The 26,766-nt window shown below is 51.8% G+C and overlaps 1 protein-coding gene across 3 annotated transcripts in view; it reads right to left on the minus strand.

Moving 5' to 3' along the window:
• Positions 1-26,766, minus strand: part of NEK4 (NIMA related kinase 4) — a 29,838-nt gene that overhangs the window by 1,611 nt on the left and 1,461 nt on the right. The window contains exons 1-13 of one of the 3 annotated variants that reach the window (XM_075547508.1): positions 24,077-26,095; positions 23,776-23,973; positions 23,554-23,661; positions 22,329-22,483; positions 19,556-19,688; positions 17,559-17,960; positions 15,209-15,388; positions 14,747-14,854; positions 14,325-14,391; positions 13,399-13,520; positions 12,011-12,099; positions 9,513-9,718; positions 7,881-8,014 (exon numbers count right to left, since the gene is read on the minus strand). In XM_075547508.1, the coding sequence (XP_075403623.1) occupies positions 7,881-8,014; positions 9,513-9,718; positions 12,011-12,099; positions 13,399-13,520; positions 14,325-14,391; positions 14,747-14,854; positions 15,209-15,388; positions 17,559-17,960; positions 19,556-19,688; positions 22,329-22,483; positions 23,554-23,661; positions 23,776-23,973; positions 24,077-24,094 (1,920 nt within the window). In that variant the 5' untranslated portion in view covers positions 24,095-26,095. Of the gene's footprint in view, positions 1-7,880; positions 8,015-9,512; positions 9,719-12,010; positions 12,100-13,398; positions 13,521-14,324; positions 14,392-14,746; positions 14,855-15,208; positions 15,389-17,558; positions 17,961-19,555; positions 19,689-22,328; positions 22,484-23,553; positions 23,662-23,775; positions 23,974-24,076; positions 26,096-26,118; positions 26,386-26,766 lie in introns of those variants that run through there. The other 2 variants (XM_075547506.1, XM_075547507.1) reach the window with 2 other exon arrangements.

Consider the following 26,766-nt stretch of genomic DNA (forward strand, 5'->3'; position numbering starts at 1 on the left):
TTCCTGCTAAACGCCCACTGATTACTAAGTTTTTATTTTAAAAGAGCAGGGTGGAATGGCAGAGAATCCTCACAGGATCAATGGTTGCTCTCTGGCTTTTGCTACTTGCCAGGTCAGCCGGCATGCACGCTCACCAGCAGGGACTACCTGCTCCCATGAGAGTCTCTGGGACCCTGCACACAGTCGCTGGGACAGAGTGAGCGATGAGCGTGGGATCGGAATGAGCTCCTCAAGTGGCCTCTTCAGAGCTAAAAAGACTTAATTGTCCATTAGAAGTACACTAGTAAATCATAATTGGAGAAGTATCAACAATCCTATATATAGCTAGAAAAGCCATTTCTCTATAGTGAAGGAAAAAACAAAGACACCCTCAGTTTCCCCAAATAAAAATGGACACACTCTATGGCCAGCAGACTCACTTTACAGAAAACGCCAAAGGAGCACCTTCCGGGTCAAAGCAAGGGGCCCAGAGAGCAACCCAAATGCACAGAAGTACAACAGCACCGGAGAAGGAAGTATGGGGCTCCCACACAAACGGTCACGCCCTGTTTCCTAATAAGTGATTAAAAAGCTACCGTAAAATAAGAACATAGTTAACTGTCCAGAGGAGATGTGAAAACCGCCAATATGTCCCCACACAGGGAGCACCCAAGTCATCCCGTGAGCCGATAACATCCTGATCCCAAACCAGACAATCGTCACAATGTTTCATGTGCATACAAATTCCCAAAGACATGCTAACACACCAAATCCACCAGCGTAGAAAAGAAATCACACACCAAAACCTAATGATACTGACCTCTGTTTCAGCATCTATGAAGTAATATACCATGTCAGCAAGCTGGAAAAACAATCACTTCATCTTAATAGACACAGCGAGAAAATGTGACAAATCCAACACCCTTTCAAGACCATGAAGCAAAATGACTCAGCAAACTGGGACTATTTTGTCCCGCTCAGACAGTGAAAGGGCGTCTGAAGCACCCACAGCTAGACTCATGCTCGGGAGAACCCTGGGTGCCCCCCTAAAACCACAGGAACAAGCAGAACTGCTGTTCAGTATTGTATCGGCAGCTCTAGCAAGGAAAGATAGGCAACAGCACAAAGGTGCCCACACTGGGAAGCAGCAAAGCTGGTTCTATTCACAGACGACACGATCTTGCATACGGCCTTGCATAAGGCCGAGGTGTGGACTAGAAAAAGCAACCATTTAAAGCCAACCAGAAAATGGGTCTAATAATAGTAATCAGCTGCATGACAACAAACTTCCAATGAACAACGCCCCCAAAAGTAATCAGATTCCAGTGGCTTTGGAATAAGTTGTTGGAGTCCTGATGGCATACTGCCCACTGTCAGCTCAGCAGTTCGAAAACACCAGCCGCTCCCCGGGAAGGAAGACGGGCTTTCCGCTCCCATGAAGAGCCACAGTCTCAGAAACCACAGGGGCGGTTCTGCCCTGGCCGAGAGGGTCGCTGTGTGTGGGAATGAACTCAGCAGGGAGTGTGGAGTTTTCCTTTTTGGAGGAATACATTGAACAAAACAACATTCTGAAAATTACAAAGTGTCAAAAAAATTAAAGATCTATCATAAGGGGGGGGAATATCATGTTCATGAATTGGAAAATAAATACTGTTAAAAGAGCAACACTCTCCAAATGGATGTACGAGTTCAATCAGAACCCCAGCTAGCTTCTATGTACAAATTGACAAGTGAATTCTATAATCTATATAACACCGAAGCCCAGACTAGCCAAAACAATGTTATGGAAGAACAAAGTTGCAGGACTCATACTTCTCCAGTTCAAAAATTACTGCAAAGTGACAGTAACAAGACTGGTGCTGGCATAAGGACAGATGTACAAGTTGCTAGGACAGAAAGAAATGGATGTCCCCAAATAACACACGTCTAGGGTCAGCTTCCACCACTTGTCTGTCCTGTCATGCCTTGCATGTTGCTGTGATACTGGAAGCTGTGTCAGTGTGGGTGCCAGCAGGGTCACCCACCGTGAGCACGTTTCAGAGGAGCTTCCGGACTAGGGGCAGACAGACGACACACGACCGCCCGCTATGGAGGAAGTGGCCGCTGAAAACCTTAGGGCTGGCGAGGAAGCACCGCCTCGGGAACATAAGCAGAACACTGTCAGAGACGGTGCCAGAAGGCCCAGCTCTGCTGTTGGAAGGGACTCCGAATGTGACTGAGGAAGACGAGCTGGGCTCTCCATGTCGTCGGCCACGATGACTGGGGGCAAAGCCTTCAGGGCCTGCGTTTGCTGACAGGGCACGACTCAAAACGAGAAGAATCAGCTGCAAACATCTATTGATAATCAGAACTTGGAAGGGAGGAAGTATGAATTTGGGAATACTGCACGTTTTAAAATGACGGCCATTCGAGGTGTTAGTGAGCTGAGAAGGACTGGGGCTGGCCATGTTGAACACAACCCGAAGCTTGACCATGCACACCAGCATGACCGTCTCAAGAGGAATGGCTTGCAGTCCTCACCAACAAGGACAGCTCAAGAACTGTCTTTGACAGGTCATGTCGACACGCGTACCAGGAGATCCAGGTGTACAACTTTTATTCAAATTTAGGGGCCAACCTACATTTGATAGAATTCTACCGACATCTTCACTCTGAAATCGATTAATGCGACCAGGACGCATTGATAATTATTGGCGACTATACTGTACAAGTTGGAAACAGAGAAAGGTACAGCGTGGGAAAATAATGGACTTGGTGATAGAAACAATACTGGAGATCACAAGACAGAATTGTGTAAGACCAATGATTCCTCATTGCAAATAATAGTTTTCAATAACACAAATGGTGCCTATACACGTGGACGTCTCCACATGGAATATGCAGAGACCAAATTGATTCCATCTTTGGGGAGAGACGATGGAGAAGCCAGGGACTGACTGTATGTACGTTGACGTTGAAGAAAATGAAAACAAAAGCCAAAGCATGACCTTGAGCACATCCCTCCTGAACTTTGAGAACATCTCAAGAACAGCTGTGCGCACTGAACACTCGTGAGAGAAGACCTGATGAGCTGAGGGAGGGCGTCCAGAACACCATTCATGGAGACAGCGAAAATGGTCATTCAAAGGACAGGAAAGGCAGAAAGAGTCAAAGTAGATGGCAGAGGAGACTCTGAAACTTGCTCTTACTCATAGAGCAGCTGAGGCAAATGGGAGAGAGGATAAAAAAGAGCTGAATAGAAAATTTCAAAGGGCTTGATCAAGGGCAATGTAACCAAGAGGAATTACTGAAACCCAAATGAAGGCTGAGACTGATAGTGGGACAAGAGGAAAGTAAAAGGAAATAGAGGAAGGAACTAGGAGACAAAGGGCGTTTATAGAGGTCTAAATACAGGCATGTACATATGGGAAATATATTTATATATGAGGATGGGGAAATAGATCTGTCTACATATATTTATAGGTTTAATATTAAGGTAGTAGATGGACATTGGGCCTCCACTCAAGCACTCACCCAAGGCAAGAAAATTTTGTTCAATTAAACTGGCATTCCATGATGCTTCACCTTCCCGACACAAACGCTGAAGACAAATCTGTGCATAAGTAAATGTGGTGAAGAAAGCTGATGGAACCCAGCTATCAAAATATATAGCATCTGGGGTCTTAAAGGCTTGAAGATAAACAAGAGGCCACATAGCTGAGAAGCAACAAACCCCACATAGAAGAAGCACACCAGCCTGTGTGACCATGAGGTATCCATAAAATCAGGTATCAGGCATCAAAGAACAAAAAAATCATATCATGAATGAGAGGGAGTGCGGAGTGGAGACCCAAAGCCCATCTGTAGGCAACTGGTCATCCCCTTACAGAAGGATTGCAGAGAGGAGACGAGCCAGTCAGGGTGCAGGGTAGCACCTGTGAAACATACAACCATCTAGTTCTTTACTGCTTCCTCCCTCCCACTATCATGATCCCAGTTCTACCTTACAGATCCGGCTAGAGCAGAGGATGTACACTGGTACAGATCAGAGCTGGAAGCACAGGGCAACCAGGACAGATAACCCCTTAGGACCAAGAATAAGAGTAAAGATACCAGGAGAGGAGAGGAAGGAGGGGGTACCAATTGCAATGATCTACATCTAACTCCCTCCCTGGGGGACGGATGACAGAAATGGGCGAAGGGAGACATCTGAGAGTGCAAGACTTGAAAAAAAGAATACTTTATAAATTATCAAGGGTTCATGAAGGATAGAGGGGGAAAAATTGAGGATCTGATACCAAGGGCTCAAGTAGAAAGAAAATGTTTTGAGAATGATGATGGCAACAAATGTATAAATGTGTTTAGACACAGTGGATGTACGTATGGATTGTGATAACAATTGTACGAGCCCCCAGTAAAATGATTAAATATTTTTTCAACGGGCAAGCTCAAGAAGTCAAAGTAAAATATAATGAAATGTGCAAAGACCTAGAGTTAGAAAACTAAAAAGAATACACTCAGCACACCTTAAACTGAAAGAGCTCAAGAAAAAGTGCAAGATTCAAAGATTCGATGAGCAACCCCCTGAACGACACAGAAAGTATCGAGAGATGCGACCAATTTGCACTCACTGTGCCAGTAGGAACTGGCCAGCGCCCCGGCGTTCCAGGAGGTACAAACGAGAGCACGCCGAGGCCGCACTGCAAGCATTAGTCCCACAAGGCTCTAGGAACGGAAGGAGCACCAATCACGATGTTTAAACAAGCTGAGGAGGCTCACTCATCTCGGTCAGGAACTTTGGAAAACAGCTACTTGGCACCAACTGACAGACAGAGATCCCTATCTACCCACATCCCAAAGAATGGTGCCCCAGCAGATATTCACACTACACAACAAGGAGGGGACGTGGAACAAGGGGTCTCACTGCTGACGCCAGGGGGACCTTGGCTGGAAGCAGAGAATGCCAGGAAGATATTTTCTTGTGTTTTGCCGACTGCGCAAAGGCCTCCAACTGTGTGGGTGAGAACAAGCAATGGAGAAAGGGGATTTCAGAGCCTGGTCACGGATCAATGGGGAGGCAGCTGGGTGAATATGGCATCGTCTGAAGGCAAGAAAGTGTGTGTCAGGGTGCTTTCCTGAAACCATTCTTATCCATCTGTACGCTGAGCAAACCGTCTGAGAAACAGCAGTATGTGAAGACAAATGGGGCACTTTTGGAGGGAGCTTATTTCACCTGCAGTGTGCACAGGACACAGCCTTGCTTGCTGAACGTGAGGAGGTCGTGAAGCACTCACTGATGACGATCAAGGATTGAGGCCTTCAGTGTGGATGATGACTTGGTGTAAACAAGGAAAACCAAAATCCTCCCAACTGCACCAATGGGTAACATCATGACAAACGGAGACAAGGTCGAAGTCTCAAAGACTGTCTGGCTTGGATCCATAATCAATGCTCACCGAAAGGGCACTTTGCATGGGGTAAGTCTGCTGTACTAGACCTCTTCAAAGCAAAGGAAAGCATTTAGAAAATAATGATGGTAGCATGTACAAACATGCTTGCTACAACTGATGTATGGATTGTTTTAAGAGCTGCAAGAGCTCTCAAAAAATGATCTTTTAAGAATTAGGGAAAAAAAACAAAGCCAGGAGGCTAGTTTGAGGAATAAGGTACGCCTGACCCAAGCCACGTTGTTTTCAGTTACCTCCGATAAGTGCACAAGTTGTATATGAACAAAGAAGGCAGCAAAAATGATGCTTTCTGAATGACGGTGCTGGCTAGCACAGTGCCGCGGGCTGCCGAAAGGACACACAGCTCTGTCCTGGAAGAAGGATGGCCAGAGCGCTCCTGAGAGGCAAGGCTGGCGAGACTGGGTCTCACAGAGGTTGGACATGTTGTCAGGAGAGACCAGTCCCTGGAATAGGACGTCATTCTGTGCAGAGGCAGACGTGACAAACACGGGTTGGACACAGTGGACACAGTGGCTGCACAATGGGCTCTGACCGAAGCACAGACACGATGGGCAGGAACTGGCCTGTGTCCTTCTGCTGCACACAAGGCCTCCATACGTCAGAACCGGCCCCAGGGCACCCAGCAACGACAGGGTCAGCTGATCTTCCACACAGCGCCAGGGCAACGGGTACATGCACTTCACACATTCAAAACGATCAAAACTTCAATCTAACAGCTGGGAACGTAAAACTCCTACAAGAACACGTAGGCAGAGACCTTCGTGACCTCCCATGAAGGATACCAAACAGCAGAAAAACAAAGGAGGCAGACTGGACTCATCAAAGTAAGAAGATCTCTTGTGACACAGCACAGGGGAGACCCGACAGGACCTCTGGGCAGTGAGGAAGGAGGGGGAGGGCGGGTCACAGCTTCAACAACCAGTCGATGTCCCTGAGCTGCTGCTGGGTCAGGTTAGGCTTTATAACAATCCACACACCAATTGAATCAATTTGTACATAGGTTGCCATCACCATTTCCAAAACACGTTCTTTCTACTTGAGCCCTTGGTATCAGCTCTTTTCCCCATCACCCCCCAGCCTCCCACCCCCGTGAGCCCTCAATAATTTATGTATAGCGATACTTTAATATTTTACACCTTCCGCCATCTCCCTTCATGTGGTAGTTACATAATCTGGTGTCAACTTGTGGAGGGGTGCAGTCTGGCCTGTCAATCAGCTTGATGACCTTATGTGGAGGCACCATGGGGATAAACAGCTCGCTGGAGGCGGGACACACGCACACGCACACGCACACGCACACACACACTCCCTGTTGACAACACACGTGGAGCTAACCTGGAGCCAAAGGAGCCACATGGAGACCCTGCCAGGGCTGAAATGCTTACACCGCCACTGGATCCACAAGACTTCCCACCCACTGGCCTGTGATCTTCCTGCACTTGACATCACTGCATGTGTTGCGTGAGTCTCAAGAGGAATTTATAGATTGATATTGGCCATTCGGGCTAATGTCGGACTTGTGAGCTTGATCTGGACTAGGCTAGGATGTTTTCTCAATATCAGTTGCTCTTGTATATACAGCTCTTCCTACACACGAGTCTCCCTGGATTTGTTTCCCGAGCCCACCGGGCTAACACCCTTCACCCGGGCAACCTGACTTTCCTGTTCCAAAGAGCCGTAAGTAAGGAGAAAGGAAAATAATAAGAGCACATGGAGTGGGAGGAAGTATTTGCAAACTATGTGTCTGATAAAGGACTTGTGCCTACAATACAGAATACAGACGCTTTACCAGCACATCAGTAGAAAGACAACCCAAATAAACAAGCCAAGGATCCCAAACCACTTCTAAATCTGGCCTAATAGCCAATAAGCACAGGACAAGAAAGATAGCCACGCAGCATGGCCGGTCCTTAGGGGAACGCCAACCTAAACCACCTCGATCGGCAAAGGTCAACAGCAAGCTTCAGGGCAGATACGGAGAAACTGGAACCATGCATGTGCAGGAAGAACTGTCACTTGGTGTCACGGCTTTGGAAAAGTCTGGCAGTTGCGTGACCAATTCAAAACAGAGTACCCCAAGAACCCCACTTGGAGGGCAACGAAGCTCACGAGTGATCCCAGCGCGTCAGCCACAAAAGCCAAATGCCCACCGACACCGGAACGGCCCACCCACACTGGAGGAGCACTGACAGGCTACAAGAGATGAGCCTCAGAGACGTTCTGCAAAGTGCAGGCAGTCAATCCCCGGCCACAGGTGGCAGGACACATCCAGCAGAGGCCAGCTACAGAGAGGAGGGCGGAGGAGGAGAGGGCTTGCTGAGGGCGCAGGTTGTTCTTAGGGGTGATGATCTGAATGTCTACTAAAACCGACACATTTTACATAACAGACGAGTACGCGGTTCAAGGAAATCCCGCAGCCTAAGGAACAGAACAGCGCGCGAAGGGGACACTCACCTCCCTCTCCAAGTCGTCCTCCTCCTCCAGGAGCTCATACACCTGCTCCAGAAGCTGGACCCCCAGGCCCTGGATGACGTCAGCTCGCAAGGTCTCCACTACCCTCCTGAGCTTGGCAGAGCCTGGGACGACAGCTGGAAGGTAACAGCAGAGAAAAACCAGCGTCCACATGACAGAACGTGACAGAGACAATGCTGCAAGATCTCATCACATTAAAGAGTGTTTTCACTCTATTGCTCAATATTTACACGCACATATATCTATATACAAGGGGTACCCCAAACCCCAGAATCCTTCCACCCCACTCCACAACCTTATCACCTTCAGAGTACTCTCCATTACACTTAATACATGTGTTAAATCTGCGATTCCAGTCTTGGAAACATTTTTCTAACTCATCTGTTTGGGTAGCTGACAGCACCTCCCTCGTTTTCTTCTTCCCCTTTTCTAAGTCATGAAATCGCTGTCCTTTCATGTGGCCCTTCATTCCCAGAAACAAAAGGAAATCACATGGAGCGAGGTCAGGGGAGTCAGGTGGATGGGGCAAGAGAGGCACGCTGTTTTTTTGGCCAGAAACTGGCACACTGAGATGGCTGCGTGAGCAGGTGCATTGTCGTGGTGGAAAAACCAGCCCCCTTCTGCCACAAGTCAGGCCATTTTTGGTCGCACACGAATACACAATCTTTTCAGAGCCTCTAAATAGAAAGCTTGATTGACAGTCTGGCCTGGTGGAATGAACTCCAAATCACTACGAGTGGACATTTTTGTCTGTTTGGGAAGTGGCCAGGCGTCCAGAACAAAGTTTGTTAACAACTGACATTTCACCCTTTTTGAAATGAGAAAGCCACTCTTACACTTGAGGTCTTCCTTATGAGCTGTGTTCAACATCACAACAGGTTCTACGGCATTTTTCCTGAGCTGCACGCTGTCCTCTCCAGTCGGCCGCCACTGGTGCACTGACTCAGAGCTGCTGGGTGTGTGCGTCGGGGGGGGGGGGGTGCCTACTACGAAAGCTCTGCTCTGCCCAGCGTAATCCCGGGTTTTTGGGGTACCCCTTGTATAAAATGAACTTAAGCTTCATGCTTCTCAAACCTGGAATGAACACATGCACAGACGCATGACGCACGCACACGCGTGCGCACACACACACAGACACACACACAGACACACACAGACACACACACACACAGACACACACACACAGACACACACACACAGACACACACACACAGACACACACACACACAGACACACACACACAGACACACACACACAGAGACACACACACACAGACACACACACACAGACACACACAGACACACACACACAGAGACACACACACACAGACACACACAGACACACACACACAGACACACACACACAGACACACACACACAGACACACACACACAGACACACACACACACACTCTCTCTCTCCTTAACTTGAAGAAAATCTACTCAAAAGATTCCATTTATTCAACCTTTCAGAAATACATCACAAAATAACACACACTTGTTATGGAAATATCTGTATGAAATAAAAAGTATTTGCAAGCACTAGCTCCTTAGCTTAACATATATCTCTAATAAACGTAAGCTTTCCAGCTGGCTACAAAAAAGTACACCAATACCAGGAGGCAGCTCTTTAAAACGGAATCCCTCTGCTTCTTCGGCAACCTTCCCATGGAGGACCAGCGTGTCCCGGTACTTCCGGTGCAGCCTGAATGCGGGAGGCGGGTTCGGGACGGCGAGGTCTTCGCAGCTCTCCGGAGGGTCCAGTTTCAGGGTCTGAGTCATCAGCTGCACCAAGTCATGCATCTCATTCGTGTGACCTTTACTGAAAACAACAAATCGTGTCCTCTTGTTATTAACTGGCTTCGTGAGAATTTTTCTTCAAAAATACAGCTGCAGGGGAACTGGGTAGGGGGTGGGGGGGGCAAGTGAGCCTCCCTCCAATAACAACTGCACACTCAGGACGGAGTTTAAAACCCAACTGCTGGAGGGCAGGAGAATGGAGAGCAGCTGCTGGCAGATTTAGGGTAGCCAACACCCTTGACCCCGAGGGCACGAGCTGTGGGAAACCCACAGGCTCGGACCTGGGAGAAGCGGAGGGAGAGTTGTGGGAGCCACTGTCACTAGAAGGGGAGAGGGGCATCTTGGGAGGAGAGAACCAGGAAGGAGCAGCTCAGCTTCTGTTCAGATTCTGCCCAAATTAATGGCTGCCCGCTGAGCAAGCACATCTGCACACCAGCATCCAAGCCGCCTACATACAAGTGACAGAACAGAACTGCGATGCCAGCGGGCACTGCAGAGCCAGAGCCGCAGCTGCAGGGCCGTCGGGGCAGCTAAAGCGGCTGCTATCACAGGCTGCGGGATGTCCACGACACACAAAGTCGTTCAGAGAAACCAGGAAATGGAGTCCTGTCTTCAAAGGTAGAAACAGGTTCCTAGATGGCCCGAGTGTTCAGATGAGCAGACTGGGCGGTAAAGCAGCTGCTATAAATACAGCTGTGTCCACGAGACAGGGACCCACTCTCACAACCAGTGAAAAACAAGGAAATCATAGCAGATAAATAGAAACAACAGCAAAAAAAAACAAGACAAGGAGGAATTCTGGAAGGGAAAAAATACAGCATTTGCAATTTAAAACTCATTGGATGGATTTCTGCTAGCTGTACAGCCTCGTAAAGCAATCATCAAATCACCAGTGGTCTCCAGACATGAAGCAACAGGCAGGACAGGACAGGAGAGTAGTTTCCAGGACAGTCGGGAGGAGGAAAGCACACTGAGCCTGGCAGTCTCCCTGAGCGGAGCATGCCACAGGACAAGCTGCAGACAGCGGACTCTGTTCCCGGTGGGAGCCTGACTCCACTCCCAGAGGCAAGCAAGAGGGGCAGGCCATGCAACATCAAGCCTGCTGCCAAGAACGGTTTGAGTTCCCGTCCGTCACGCTGGAAAGAGTGCTCGCCAGTCCATGGGCACAAAGAACAGGGTTTACAAAGGGGTCACTCGGCACAGGGGCAACATGGTCCCAAAACAAAGCTTAGCGGCAAGTGAAATGAAAAACTTACGAGTAACTTAACTATGCCCCAGCACAAAGCTCAGACACTTGGAGGAATACAAATGCCAGCATCCAGTAAGAAGATACCAGACAGAGAAGCAGGAGAATATCATACCTTGTGAAAAGAAAAAAATCCAATCTTGAAACCAACCCAGAATTGACAAAAGTTCAGGGATTAGTAGATAAGGACATTAAAATGGTTATTATAAACATATCCCACAGGCTCAGGTAGGGGAAAACAAAAACATGTTAAGGAGAGAAGTATTGAAGATATACATAAAAAAGACCTACATAAAACACATTAAAACCTAATTAAAAACAAAAAGCTGCAGAAGACAATGCCAGCAAACTTGAAGACACGCCAATACAATCTATGAAGAACGAAACAGGAATAATGTCAGAAAGCCTGAATACAACGTCAGTGAGCTGCGGTGCACAGAAGGAATCTTAGTGGTGCTGTAGGTTGATGGTTCAAGCTCACCAGTGGCTCTGTAGGAGGAAGAGGAGGCTCAGCTCCTGTAAGACTTAGAGTCTCCGAGACCCTATACAAGGGTCCTACGAGTTGGAGAAAGCTCTGTGGCAGTGACTGGGGTGTGTGTGTGTGTGTAGCACATGTAATCTGAATGTCTCAAAAGGAGTGGGAAAAGGTAAAAGGCATATAATTTGAAGAAATAATTTTCAAAATATTACCAAATCTGAGGAAAATGATAAACTCCCAATTCTCAGAAGGAATCCTCTAAAACAGTGGTTCTCAACCTGGGGGTTGCAACCCCTTTGGGGATCAAACGACCCTTTCACAGGGGTCGCCCGATTCATCACAGTAGCAAAATGACAGTGAAGAAGTAGCAACGAAAATAATGTTATGGTTGGGGGTCACCACAAAATGAGGAACTGTGTGAAAGGGTCGGGCGCGAGGAAGGTTGAGAACCGCTGCTCCAAGACTTCCGATGGGAAACCACCTGGGTTGATGAGAAGAGATCTTTCTGGCTACAGAACGCACCACGGACCACGGATGAAGCTTTCAAGGAGGGCGCGAGAGGGCTGCAAGGACAGCTTACAAGCACTCACCCTCCCTTGGGCTCCCCATCTGACTTCTCAGTTGAACTTGCAGATGAACTCAGCTCCTCCTCAGACACGCTCCGGGTCAGCTTCCTCTCCTATTAACATCGACCAAACAGACTCCACGTGAGAACCCGACCGGGATGTACGGTCAGACACAATGTGCATGTACACTCAAGATGCCCAGGCCACCCATAACATTGACAGGTACGCCTGAGGAACATCGAGGTATTTCTGTAAGGCCCTGAAGAATGGATAGCCAGCGGGCTCTGGTTGCCCACCTCCCCATCAGAGGCACGACCATGACCTCGGGGGCGGCCCGAGAGGACTCTGGTCAACCCGACAGGACCACACACCCCTCACACATGCGGAAGACCCCGCAGCAACTCCATAATGGAGCGTGCAAAAAGAAACGAGCCCACATTACTGTCAAGCGCAGAAAGTCCTACTTGTAAAATAACAATCTGCTTCCAAAAATGCCAGGACAATTGAGTCATGAGCTCCAGGATGTCACTGGAGAAGGGAGGGCAGGGCCTGGGGGCCTTGCAATGACCTGTCTCGCCACCAGATGGCAAGCCTGCACCACCCGTATGTTGAGCACACACCTGAAGCAGGAACCAGGCTCAACAAGTGCGTCCAGCAAAACCCCGCCAGGAAGAGGAGCTGATGGGTACGATGGCAGAACCACCCAAGTGCTGCCAGGTGAAGGCCCTTTGGAAATGGGGTTTGAAAGACCAACTGAGGATCCCTGAGGGGCCCCGCTGGCAGAATGGGCTACGCACTGAGCTGCCAATCACAAGGTCAGTGGTTCGGACCCCCAGCCCCTCCGCAGGGGAAAGATGGGTTTTCCACTCCCACAAGGAATCATTCTGGAGTTGATGCAGGGAAGAAGGGGCCCTGGGAGCAGAGTGGTTGCAGTAGGAAATCACCAGTCTGCTGGAGAAGGACGGGTTAGTGTGGAAACCAAGGGGGCAGTTAGACTCTGTCCTTCGGGGTCGCTGTGATTAGGAATGGGGTGTGATGGTGGATGTGTTTGCGTTTGAGAAGAAAGATTCTGAGGCAAGCTTTCAATAATTTCTAAGACTGTCTGTGGGGAGGGAAGGGAAAATAAGGAGCTGAAACCAAGGCTCAAGTAGGAAGAAAATGTTTTGAGAATGATGATGGCAACAAATGTACAAATGTGCTTGACACAATGGATGGATGGATGGATGGATTGTGGTAAGAGCTGTATGAGCCCTCAGTAAAATGATTTTAAAAAGAAAAAGACTCTCTGCAGGGGGAAGAGAAGTTTTTCCCCACCAGAGCGCAATGGGCTGCAGGCATAAAAGAAGGTGCTGGCCTCAGAAGGCTCACTGTGTGACGGAGCACGCCTTCCTCCCTCCCGGAGCACTGAGTACCTGAGCCGCGACGCCACTGCCACCACCATCAGGAGAAGACTGCCGGCCAGGGAGCAGCTGGCCCTCCTCCTGGGGTCTTCGGGGCTCCACAGCGCACAGAGACCTGCTCCTCACAGCCGGTCCTGAAAAAAGCCATCCGCCCCCACCCCACGGTTGGCTGGCTTCCCCCAATGAAGACCCCAGCAAGCCCCAGGCAGTGTCCTGGCTATCACTCTGTGCCCGACACCTCAGTGCAAAGCCCCACCCTGTGACTTTGGGCAAGTGAGTCAAGCCCCTGAGCCTAGCTTCAGTAAGGGGCAATACTGCCTGAATGAGGTGTTTACCACCATAAACATGCCTCAGGCGTAGTCAGCAATCAAGGAGCAGGAGCTCGGTGCAATCAAAGGGAGGATCACAGCTCTTCATCCAGGGCGCGTTCTCTCTCTCTCTCTCTCTCTCCCCCCCCCCTCCCTGCCCCTGGAGAGCAAGTGCCCCAAGATGAAATCCTCTCCGAGCCCCTGCCACTGGAAGCCCTCGTGCCTTCTGCAGCCTCCCCTCCACTCTCCAGGGACGCATGCTCCAGGCCTGACCGCCTATGTTCACACAGGGTCTGAGCCGCTCCCTGTGGGCTCCGACGCCCTTCCCTAGAGAAGGAGCACAGCGATTAAGGCTGACCGCTGCCCCACAGCTGGCCGACTGGACCCCTAGCTGCCCCAGGGCAGACAGGTGGCAGTGTGCTCCCGTCAAGACCGTCCGTCCGTCAGAGACAGTTACGACCCAGTTCCTTCCCTCCCCAGCCAGTCCTGCCGATAAAGCACAGCTTGGTGCCGAGGAGGCAGCTGTACGCAGCCCTACTTGGGTCTGACTCCGTGGCCACAGGTTTGGTGCCCACATGTCTGGGAGTCACACCGGCAACCCGGCAGGTGAAGGGCAGAAGGCGAAGTTACCTGAGGAGCCAGTCTCTTCCTGGGACTGCTTCAGCCGTCTCCTCTCGCGCGCTGACAACGGACGGTCCTTTTAAATGAAGCCAGAGTCGGTCAGTCACACTCTCACAACAGCTGCACTACAGAAAGGGCCTGGCACTGTCCGTCAGAGCGTCCACTGTATACCCGTCCCTACCAACGTGGTACCCGCAGCTAGGAGAGGTCAGTCCGCTGGAGGCTTCTGGGAAGGAGTCCTTTCTGAGAGAGCAATCATCTCCTAACTGCAATCCCAGTGTGAGTGCCCAGCCCCGGGACAGCCTTGGCCGAGGGCCAGTGCATAGCCACAGGCAGGACTAAGATGTCTTCATAGAAAACCCGACAATAAGCACAGGATTTTCCAACCCAAAGCCTAGGCAGGTTTAAAGGCCACGCTGAGCCCCTCAGACCTGTGATGCAGACACGTCGGTGCGCCCAGAGCCGCTCACAGCCCCCCGGGCTGCACAGGGGTGGTTCTCAGCACCCTGTGTTGGCACATCTGCTCTTCCAGAAGAAACCTGTGGGCATTAAGGCAGGAAGATAGAGGGTGGTTATGTTATTGGTGTCCCAAGCTTTGCCTGGAGAACGTGGACGGGGCCTGGCAGGAAGGAGGGCTCGGGTGACTTGGCTCTGAGGACGAGGGAGGCCAACCTTCAGGGTGATGCAGGGATCAGTCACCGCACGGTAGCTGTCCTGCCACTGCAGTCACTGGCTTGCCTTTGCTGACTCACTAATATTAAAAACTAGTCTGCTCCTTACGAATCTAATGTTCTATTCTGGCAACTGTCAATCACCCTGAAGAGGAACCTGGTGCCCGGGGTCTGCTCCCAGGCAGCGGGCAAGGAGCAAGTGCAGAGCTCGCTCTGACTAACCTGGTTCTGGCCTGCACCGTGCTCAGGCTGTGCGCTGCCCTTCTGCCGCTGCTGGCACGCGGAGGGCTCACCCTCACAGCCCCGGGGCGGCACAGCCAGGTGGGCTCGGCCCTGTGTCTCTGCAATACAGTCTCCAGCAACCACATATGCATCCAAATGGTCTGGGCTTTTTCTCTCCCCCTACAACCCAGAATGAGCGTGCACTTTAATTAAATCAGTCACAGATAGGGTCATTAACCTGAAAGCTACTATTTCATTCAATAGCTTAGTAAGTACATTTCTAAAAAACAGATCTTGTCATTGCTTTTAATCGATTTTCTCTTCAGAAAAGTGACAAGTGTTTTCAATGAGATCCAATTCCATATAAATGGACTTCCCTCAGGAGCACGGCGAAGGGGACGACGGCTGGATTTGAGTTGATGCAGCTGAGTCTCCCTGCGCCTCACTCTCCATATCTAAAAAGGAGGGCGACCACGCACACTTGCACTGCTGCCTGAGAGCGGTCAGAGGTGTTTGTGGGCGCAATGAGAGTGACGGCCAGCAATGAAATGCAATGAATGACCTTTTAATTATCAAGGTCACCAGGGACTTGGTGTTTGATTCAGATCGCTGGTCTTCGAACAAATGCCTATCAAACATTTAAATAAAATAGATTCTTGCAACTAAATCTTAGACTTTTTACTGATCAGAGTGCCTGGGTTTTTAGAAGGATGGACATTAGATATTATCATTTCATCCACATTTTAATCAAAAGCCTACTGTGCGGTACAGTTTGAATGCAAGGTAAGATTGCTTTCTGAGTCAGTAACATGGACACAACATCTTGAAGTCATCTGGAAAAAAACAAAGTTCTGACACCTGTGGGTGAGAGAGTTTAAAATTCCATATTTAAACAGACCCCTAAACATGGACCTAACTCTGCGGTGCTGCTGCTGTCTGGTGCCACCCAGTGTTTGTGGTGGAGCAGGGCTGCCAGCACACCCTGATTTTCACGGGAGCTGACCACCAGCCTTTCTCCAGCACATCCATGGGTGGCTTTGAACCACACGGCTCCTTTCATTCCTAACAAGACTCACTGCTGCCGACTGACTCACAGCGATCCTGCAGGACGGGGCAGACCTGCCCCTGTGGGCTTCTGAGATGGAGACTCTGTGGGAGGAGAAAGCCTCATCTTTCTCCCTCAGAGTAGCTGTTGGGCTTGAACTGCTGACTTCAGCGTTTAGTACCCCAACACTTACCTGAAAGTGCCACCAGGGCTCCTATGAGATACACTCCATGGCTAACTGTACTATGTTGCTATGAGACCTATTACATGGTCAGATGTATTTATTATCTTGCTATGAACTATGGTTAAAGTTTCAAAATATTAAGCTAGCTGGACAAGGAGGTTAAGTTAGAAAGGAACGGATTCCCTTTCGAGAGGGAAATGCATGTATACATTTCTCTGCAGGGAGTCAGTGGGGAGTGTGGCCGTGTGTCAAGAGGGATCAGTCCCTGGAGAGGACATGGTGCCCGGAGGAAGGTCGGTGACTATGCTCGGTGAGATGGGCGGACACAGTGGTGACAGTGGGAAGAACAGGCAGTGGCTGTGAGGACGGTGCAGGACTGGGCAGTGTCCACCTGCTGTGCACAAGACGTCCTGGGAGTGGGGGTCAGTGCAGGGCACCTGGGGGCTGCTCTGCTCCATCAGACAGGGCTGCAGTGAGTTGGACATAGGTTACATTCAATATACTAGATGTGAGATATATTCCAGATACACATTGTGTCTCAAAGGTTGTACTCTTTTATATACGAAAATTTAAAATTATTCTAATGTTCTTGCTTTCTCCCTAATCCTCAACTATTACTGTGATTTTTACTACATATAAGTAGAAAACCACCTTTAAATCTTCTTAGAATAGTCTCTCAGTATCAAAAGCCTTTGATTTTCCTCATTTTCCCCTCCCTCCTCTCTCTGTCTCCCTTCGTTCTAATACGTGGAATGTTTTTTATTCCATAAGAAATCAATTCAATCTGCTAAATTACCAGGACCGAGGGGGTGTGCAATCACTTGCCAGTGCCACCCTTTCATCCATCTGAGGCACTCAGGGAGAACGGTGTGGAAAGCAGCAACCCTGAGAGCAAGCATGTTTCTGGCAAGCGTGCCAGACACCGGGCAGAAGAGGGATCTAAGAGCCTCGGGTCTGTGCCAGGGAGGACCAGCCAGAGGCTCGGGAGAAGGGAGGATGCTGAGACGTCCCCTCACACGTCACATGGGGCATGTGCCCAGGAGGCATGCAGTGATGGCTTGCCCTACAACAGCACCCTCCATGGTGACCGTCCTTCCCGCCCCTCTCTGCCCATCACTCACACAGGACTCATGTGGCTGTGGCTCCAGAGGTTTCCCCACATCACCCCCGGCCTCAGTGGCCTCATCCGGGGAGCAGGAGGGAGCCAGGTTCTCCTGCTCAGTGCTGGACTCAGGGTGATCCTGCAGTCTCCCCGCCTTCCCTCCAGGAATACTGTCTTCACCTTCCAGTTCCCGAGAGGGACCGCAGCGCCCCGGCCGAGCGCCCCCCACGAGGCTGTCACTCCCTGCGGACTCCCATCTTTGTGCAGGAACGATGGCGATGTGCACCCTGCTGATTGTGGCCAGTGACTCGGCCGTGCTGCTCAGGTCCCCTTTGCGGGCGGGGCCTTTCAGACTGGCAGGTGTCTTCAACGGGCCGGCCCGTTCCACTGCGTTCTCCTGGGACGGACACTTGTCTTCTCCCTGAGAGAAAAGACCCTTCCAGGTTAGGCCAGCCCCCTCACACCCCGTGCCACACTTAACCTGGACGAGGACCTAAATCTACGAGCTCAAACCCCCAAACTCCCAGCGGGAAACACAGGCATGCATCTTCAAGACCTTGGGCTTGGCACCAGCGTCTTGGGACGAGCAACAAAAGACAAACAGACAAACTAGGTTTCCTCCAAAGACACGATGTGCTGCTGCCCCCCACTCATTGTTCAGCCTCAGACTAACAGGCCTCTGACTGCTTCTTCAACACAGACAGCGGCAACTCCTCACTCAACAGACGGGGGCTCTGCTTGGGCCCTGGGCTCCTTCCCTTGTGTTTACCTATTGTTTCACTCCTTTTCCTTTTTAAAATTCCCACCCAGGGAACTGGACGGGGCACTTAGGGGCAGTGTGCTGGCTGGTGCGGGCTCAGGAAGGAGGGTGGGAAGGTGGCGTGTCTTCTAACACAAGTAATGACTTTTGTGCTTCAGAGAACACTAGCCCATGGAGTGGGAGAAAATATTTTCAGTCATGACAAGGAAATGATAACCGGAAAGACTCAATGGGCACATGACTTGTGCAGTCACATCTACAAAGAAGCTACACAAATGGCCAAAAAGTGTATGAAAAAAAACCCCAGCTCCTCACTGTCAGCTATGGGGGAAAGCGCTCTGCTCACGGCGCCCCAGGGCTGGGATCAGGAGGACAGGCGTGTCACCTCTGCCGGACGAGGGGACTGGAGCCCCCTCTGTTGCGGGGGGAGCAGACGGTGGTCCGGTCGCTGTAGATAGTTCGGCAGTTGCCCCAAAGCTAAACGGAGTCACCGTGAAACCCAATGCACTGCTGTGGTCTCGGCCCCAACTCACAGCCCTGTAGGCCCGGGTAGAAGCACCTCTGCGGGTTTCAGGGCGGAGACTCTTATGGGAGTAGAAAGCCTCATCTTGCCCCATCGGAGTGACTCATGGTTTTGAACCTCTGACCTTGTGGATAGCAGCCCAATGCATAACCCCTACCCCACCAGGGCTCCTAGGATCATTGCATGACCCAGTAACTTAGGCACTGAAAACACCTGTTCCCAAACAGTCGCTGCTCAGCAGGCAACAGTTCCACGGTAGATGCAGCCGCCTGCCTGCCGAGCGATGGCCACGCAGACTATGGCGCATCCAGCCTCGAGGACCAGACGGGCGCTGGAAAGGCCGTCAAGTTTGCAGGGGCCTCAGAATCAACGCGCCGGCCGCCGGCACAAATGACCGCTGCGTTGGGCAGAAGTGCTCACAATAGATACATCCACAGACAGGAGCAGACCGGAGAGGAGGAAGTGGGGGCAGCGTCATGTGGGCACGCAGTCTGATTTGGGAGACATGTGGGAACCGGACTGAGGTGGGTATGGGCAGCCTGTGGCTCATTCGTGGTTAAAGGGTCGGTGCCCCCCCCCCCCAGGGAGGTAAGCCCCTCAGGGATGTGCGTCACGGCCACTCTCGTTGTGGTGTCGTCGTCACCAGGGGTACAGCTGCAATCATGGAGCATCTCACATACACAAGATCCCTGGGAGGACCCGCCCGTCGGCACGTGCCCGGAGCGACACCTACCACCCCAGATGCAGAGGAAGGCGGCTGGCCGGGCGCGAGTCCTTCCGTATGGAGGCCCGGCTTCTGGGAGTGCACGGGAGATGCAGGGGTGGGTTTAGAATCGCCATCTCTGACACTGTTTCTGCAGGTCTTTCTTCACAAAGAGGTAAAGAAGGAGCGAGTCACCACCGAGCAGCGGCCACGACAGGTTTCTAAGTGACAAACACGCCGACCTACCTTTACTGCCTACCCCACCCCCCCCAGACAACGGCTCCACGTACAGAAAACCATCTCCTAGGGCCCCAGGGCTCACCCACTCACTCAGTGTGAACACACAACATCAGGACACGCTACACGACACCATACCAGGACTCCCCAAAACAAGCACGGCCATGGGCACGGAGCCAGGCTGAGCACCTGCTGCAGGGAGGGGACACAGAGCAGGGCCCGGAGGGAGCCCGGCGCAGAGCGAGGGCGGTGGGAAGACGGGGAAAGGCAAGATAAAGTTGGAGCTACCAACACGCCACGGGTTGGTTGCCGCTGACCCGTGTACCACGTGACATACGATGTTCTTCATAAGGGAAGCGGGCCAGAGTATGTCAAACTCTCTGGATTGTATCTGTAACTTTTCTATAAATATAAAATTTTTAAACTTTATTTTTAAAACTTTAGAGGCATTGCCTTAAGTAATAGAAATACGTGAACACGTTTCACACCTTTGTTTGTAAGGATCCAGCTGCTGTGCCAACTTGGGGGTAAAAGTATGGGTGTATTCGGTCTTGACTTGTCACCAAGCCACTGAATAGAACCACTGATTGCAGGCTCTTGGTTAAATCTCTGCAGAGTGCAAGGGAAGGTCAAAGGTCTGAGGGGAGTTACTGACAACGGGAGCAAACCAATGGTCCTGGTGGATCTCCTGGGCCCCTTAGGACTGCCAAGAGGCAGAAGGAGAAGCCAAGGAGATCATGAAGCCCTCCGTTTTAAATCCTGTCACTTATGATGCTAGAAAGAAACCCTGGTGGTGCGGCGGTTAAGCGCCTGCCTGCTAACTAGGTCAGTGGTTTGAACCCACCAGCGGCTCCAAGGAGGAAGCTGGGGCTGGCAGCCTCCGAAAGGGAACCTTCCAGAAGCTGTCAGAAACTTGACAATTATTTTTAGATACAACTAGTAACACTACCTACTCTGTATGGAGGGGGCTTGAAAAATATGCATGAAAATGGAATCAAGAATATGATAATGTAATAACTTATAAATTATCAAGGGTTCATGAGGGAGGGGGCAGTGGGGAGGGAGGGGAAAACGAGGAGCTGATACCAGGGCTCAAGCAGAAAGCAAATGTTTTGAGAATGGTGATGGCAAAAAATGTATAAATGTGCTTGACACAATGTATGTGTATATGGATTGCGATGAGTTGTATGAGCCTCCAATAAAATGATTTAAATTTTTTAAAAAAAGAAAAATGGAATGAAGAGATCAGAGGAAATTTCCACAAATGTTTTAAAGTCCCACATTTGCCTGGATCCCTGACTGTAGCAAGGGGCACCCCACGGTGTCATCTAGTTGTGGGATGACAGCTCTCCACACATCTTCAAACACTCACCACCACTGACCCCATGCTGGCCCACAGTGGGGCCCTGGGGAGGTAACTGCCCCATCTTTCTCACTCGGAGCTGCTGGGACGGGGGTGGCGGGTGGGGGGGTGTTCCAACTGCCGACTGCGCAGATCACAGCCCAACACATCAACCCCGCACCATGAGTTCTTGATACAGAAACAAGGGAAGCTCCCCTAGCTACGCCAGCAATGCACTGGGCGGCCACTCGGTGGTAACGCAGAAAGTGGGCCTGGAAATCTGCTTCCACAGAGATGACAGCCACACCAACCCACACCACACGTAGTCACCACGGAGATGACAGCCACGCCAACCCACACCACACGTGGTCACCACACGCTGTCACCAACCAGATGAGCCACGCCAACCCATACCACACATAGTCACCACAGAGATGACAGCCACACCAACCCACGCCACACGTGGTCACCACACGTGGCCACCAACCAGATGACAGCCACGCCAACCCACACCACACGTGGCCACCAACCAGATGACAGCCACGCCAAACCATACCACACGTAGTCACCACAGAGATGGCAGCCACGCCAACCCACACCACACGTGGTCACCACATGCCGTCACCAACCAGATGAGCCACGCCAACCCACACCACACGTAGTCACCAGAGATGACAGCCACGTCAACCCACGCCACACGTGGTCACCCACCAGATGACAGCCACGCCAAACCACGTCACACGTGGTCACCAACCAGATGACAGCCACGCCAACCCATTCCACACGTGGTCGCCAACCAGATGGCAGCCACCACAACCCATACCACACGTGGTCACCAACCAGATGACAGCCACGCCAACCCACGCCCCACATAGTTACCACGGAGATGACAGCCACGTCAGCCCACACCACACGTAGTTGCCACACACCGTCACCAACCAGATGAGCCATGCCAACCCACACCACATGTAGTCACCACAGAGATGACAGCCACGCCAAACCACATCACACATGGTCACCAACCAGATGACAGCCATGCCAACCCATACCACACATGGTCACCAACCAGATGACAGCCACCACAACCCATACCACATGTGGTCACCAGAGATGACAGCCACACTAACCCACACCATGTGTGGTCACCGCCCAGATGACAGCCACAGTAACCCAGCATGGGTGGTCCCCCTGCATCAGAACCCGGGGTGGCCGTGGGCTACATACGCCTTGGTGGCCTCCAGGAACAAGGAGATCTGGCGCTTGATGTACGGCTGCCTCAGGACGCTCCGCACAGACGGCCTCTCTTCGGGCCTTTTGCTCAGCATAGTCCGGATCAGCTCCGCCAGCTCTGCGCTGTAAGCCTTGGGCATGGGTGGCAGCTGCAAAGAGAATTCTGCGCATGACTGAATGGTCGCATGCCGCAAACAGCACAAATGCATCAGCAGAAAACCGTCAATGGGAAGCACGCTGCTGCCCTGGCTGTCCTGGCAAGGAGCAGGGATCAAGGGCAAACCTTTCTGCCCAGAGTCCAGATGCAGGCATGAATGTCTACAGACGTCACTGCAGCTATGTCCTGGCAGTCATACACGACAAGAAACAACTTAAAGTTTCTTACACATGGGACTGGTGAACAAATGACAGGGCAGTTCCTATCAGCATAGGCAGCCGTCATTTAAGATTGGCAGGAGTCGATCTGGAAGGCCATCGATTATCCTTCATCTATGATGTCCAATAGCAGCAGGCTGTGGACCAGCCAATGTATTCCAGCTGACTCAGCCCCAGGGCCAACTCTGCATCTGGCCACGCCCACTCAGGGCTGCCAGCCTGGCTGCTCTCCAGCAGAGAGAAATGGGACAAGGGGAGGGAGACGGCACTCCTTTCTTGTTGAATTCTTCTAATAGTGGAATTACGGGCAACTTCTTTCTTGTTTTAGAATATGACCCCCCACCCCCATTTAAGAAATTTAGTGGGTTTCTACGTATAAGCAAATGCAGATGGCTCATAGCCTTCACACAGCTTAATGGTGCTGGGACGCCCGGCCTGCAGAGGACCTCTGGCCCCATGACACAATAAAGTGCCTTCACATTGCAGACGGAGCTTCCGCCATTTTTAATCAGTGGTCAGCGTCCGGAATGCACCAGAGACAGTGGCTTCACTTCCAATGGAACAGCTGGGGGAAAGATACCACTAGCCTCTCAGGTAGAAGAGGGAGGCTTCCAAAAGTCGGTTCCTTAAGTCACCGCGACTAATTAACATGAAAAAACCAAGATGGAAGGAGCGCCTGCCTCCCTCTGTCACAGGGGAAAGACCCAGTCACTTCGGCCCCAAGTGATCAATCCCTTCCCCCTCGCACTCCGTCTGCCCCCAGACGAGTGAGTCTGTCCTCGCCTTGGCCAGCAGCTACTTACTAAGCAACATGACAGACCACGGGGTCTGCAATCGGCTTTACCTTCCCCTCGATGATCCGGTACACTAGGGAATTCATGTCTTTGGCGTTGAACGCGTGCTTCAGGGTGGCCATCTCGTACACACAGCAGCCCAAAGCCCAGACGTCAGACTAGGGAGGGACAAGAGTGCAGCGAGGAGGGTCAGCGAGCCCTCGCCCCACCCTGGGGGGAGCTCTGCAATGACCCACCCCAGCCTCGAGGCAGCATGCAGCGCCCCACCTGACCTTGTAGTTGTAGGGCTTGTTGGAGAAGAGCTCGGGGCTCATGTAGTACGGCGTGCCGATGAGGGTGCTGGCCATGTCGCAGTGGCCCTCCAGCACCCGGGCAATGCCCAGGTCGCCCACCTTGATGATATTCGTTCTGGTCAGGAAGACGTTCTGAGTCTTCAGGTCTCGGTGTAGGATGTGCTTCTCATGTAGATACTGAGGGATGGGGAGGCTCTCATTAAACACACACACACACACACAGTCCTGCTATGTAGCCTAAGGTTATTCAGGCAGGGCAAGGGGATGCTGCACGGTTTACTCTCGGACAGGTGGTCATCCGGGCTGTGACCTTTCACCACACTTGGCCCACCAGTCTGTGGAGCAAGTCACCGGAGAAGCCAGACCGTGAGGGAGAATGTGGACAGGAGAGAGCGCCAATCCACCATCGGCACAGGGCACACGTTTGCTTATGGGCAGCCTAGAAGACACAAAGCACTTCCCGATGACAAAGCTCAAAGACCACAGGCTTCAAAGTGGGTACACCTCACATCAACGCTCACCCTGGGTCATCACACAAAGCACCCACCCTCACCCTGGGTCCATGAGCACCATCATGGAGGAACAAGAAGAGACTGGAGTGGTCTAGGCTTTCCAGGTTCCTGGATCCACAACCCATGCTCATGGAATCAAATGACGGGAGTGGACGCTCTGAGTTCCACAGGTGTCGCTTTGAGAAAGACCTGGGCTCTCAGGCACATGCTAAAGACCTGGGCTTCCTCACAGCCCGGCCACTCCGTCCCAAGGGTGAGATTTCCAAGCGGCAGGAAGTGGAAGCTCTGAGTTCCATAAGGAGACGGTCCCAGACAGAGGCGGGGACCGGAACGCTCCCTCTCCGTGGTGGGATACAAATGGGGAAAGATGGACTGTGTATGTGTGACTCTTATTACACCGCCAAGGCTTGGTCTTGCTCACTCTGTCTAACCCAGTGCTCAAGATTAGCCTGAGCCGGTGCCCTGGAGTGTGCACGGGGCTGGTGAAGAAGATGGAAAGCACCCGGCGGCTAGACGAACGGACTTATCTGTCTTGGCAGCAGCACTGTCAGAGTGCTTAGCAGCAAGGACAGCGAGGCCTGGTCTCAATACATGGACTTGCTGTCGGGGGCCGTCATGACTGGCGGATACAGGAAGGGTCAGTGGAAAAGAGGGAGACCCTTCAAGGAGATGACTGACAGTGGTGGCAACGAGGGGCTGGAACATACCAGTAGTGAGGATGGCGAAGGGCCAGGTTTCACTGCCTTGTACACAGGCTGTGGAGACTTGGCGGCTCCTAACAACAACGGCATCTCACAGGCCAACCGCTGCGCGGGTGACAACGCTCCACTAGCTACAAACACACCCAGACACTCTGGCTTCACAGTCACTAAATTTAAAAGCCTAACTCAGAGCTTTCCAGAGTGGAAGAGTGGACTTGGGGACACTGTTCTACCCAATCCCCATCCCGGTTATTCCCTGGAGCCTTGGTGGTTAGAATGATGGAGAGAAACAAGAACCTACGGTGACCACTGTCCATTGAAGGTGGACGGGCACTTTGCACACTATCACACGCACACTCCACGCAGACCCACGAAATCCTCAACTATAGCAAGACCATTTCTATTCGGAGAGCTTCTCTTAGCACTTAAATGACAAGGCCAGGGAACCCCGGGCAGCTCTGCCCAGGCCCAGATGGTATTTCACAAACAGCTCGCTCCTGACAGCATGGACGCTATGACACAGTAGGGCGGGGCAGCGCGCAGGAGGAGGGTGCTCGAGGAGGAGATGGACTGATACCCAGGGGCTGCATGGGGGGGGGAGGGTGGGCGGGCACGGCACAGCTGGGAGTGTGGCGCGGGACCGGGCAGTGTTTCATCCTGTTGTGCACGGGTCGTGATGGGTGGGCCAGCTCGATGGCACCCTACCACAGCCACGTGCTACCACACAGCTTGTCCTGCCTTTCCCCTTCCTGGTCCCACAGCTCAGGAGGCCGCCCTGCCCAGCCTACTTGCAGCACAGCACAGTGCAGCAGCTGCAACAGGCCTGCTCGATCTCTGTAGTTTGCGATCAGTCGGCTTTGCCATATGGATTACACGAACTGTGAATGGTCTCCTAATGCAATCGGACAGGTCACTCCTATCTAATTCAATACAGGCCATCGCCCACTCAGAAGCTTTCTAAAGCAGCAGGGAGGAGGAAGAGGTGCACTGCCTAAAGAGACTGATCCAAGGGGACACTTCTTATGTTAGGTGTTGGGGCAGAGGGTGGGGGGCCTAGACTCGCCGACACCCTGGCCGTGAGCTGAGGGGGATGCGAGTCTCAACAGTACCTGCAGGGCCATGGCGATCTGGACAAACCACTCTACCACCTGACTCTCGGGAAGGAGCTGGCCCCTCTGCTCCTTGAGCTTCCGGTACAGGTCCCCTCCTTCACAGAAGCCCATGACGATGTAGAGCAGCCCGTCCCCTCCCTCCCAGGACTCCTTGTAGGTGACAATGTTGGGGTGCTTCAACCGAGACAAAAGCTGCGCTTCCTGCTCGGCGGCTCGGCGCTCTCGGCTGGAGGCGTTTCGGAGGTTCAGCTTCTTGATGACGTACTGCAAAGAAAACACACGTTGTTACAACGTGCAGGCAGGCAGTCTCATAAACTCACCAGTGTGTCTGCCTGTACCCCCAAACCAACCTTCTGGAGCCTGCCAAAGAGCAGCATTCACTCGGTCACTCTCAAAGCGCAAGTCGGAAAAAGATGACTCTCACTACAGGGCCCTTCTGCGGCTTCGACCTAAGAATGACCCTCACCACCACCTGCAGGTTACAATTTCAGTAACGGCTACGAAAAATGAGTCTGAGCGAGCCAACCACTGGCCCCACATCAGCTCTGTGCCAGACTAAGGGCCACCCTCAAAGGAACGTACAATCAGCTTGACTCTCCAACTGCCAGAAGAGTGGCCCAGGGTTGTGGAGGTGCTCCAAGGGGC

This window comes from Tenrec ecaudatus, chromosome 4 (genome assembly GCF_050624435.1).
Source record: "Tenrec ecaudatus isolate mTenEca1 chromosome 4, mTenEca1.hap1, whole genome shotgun sequence".
NCBI classification, from domain to species: domain Eukaryota; kingdom Metazoa; phylum Chordata; class Mammalia; order Afrosoricida; family Tenrecidae; genus Tenrec; species Tenrec ecaudatus.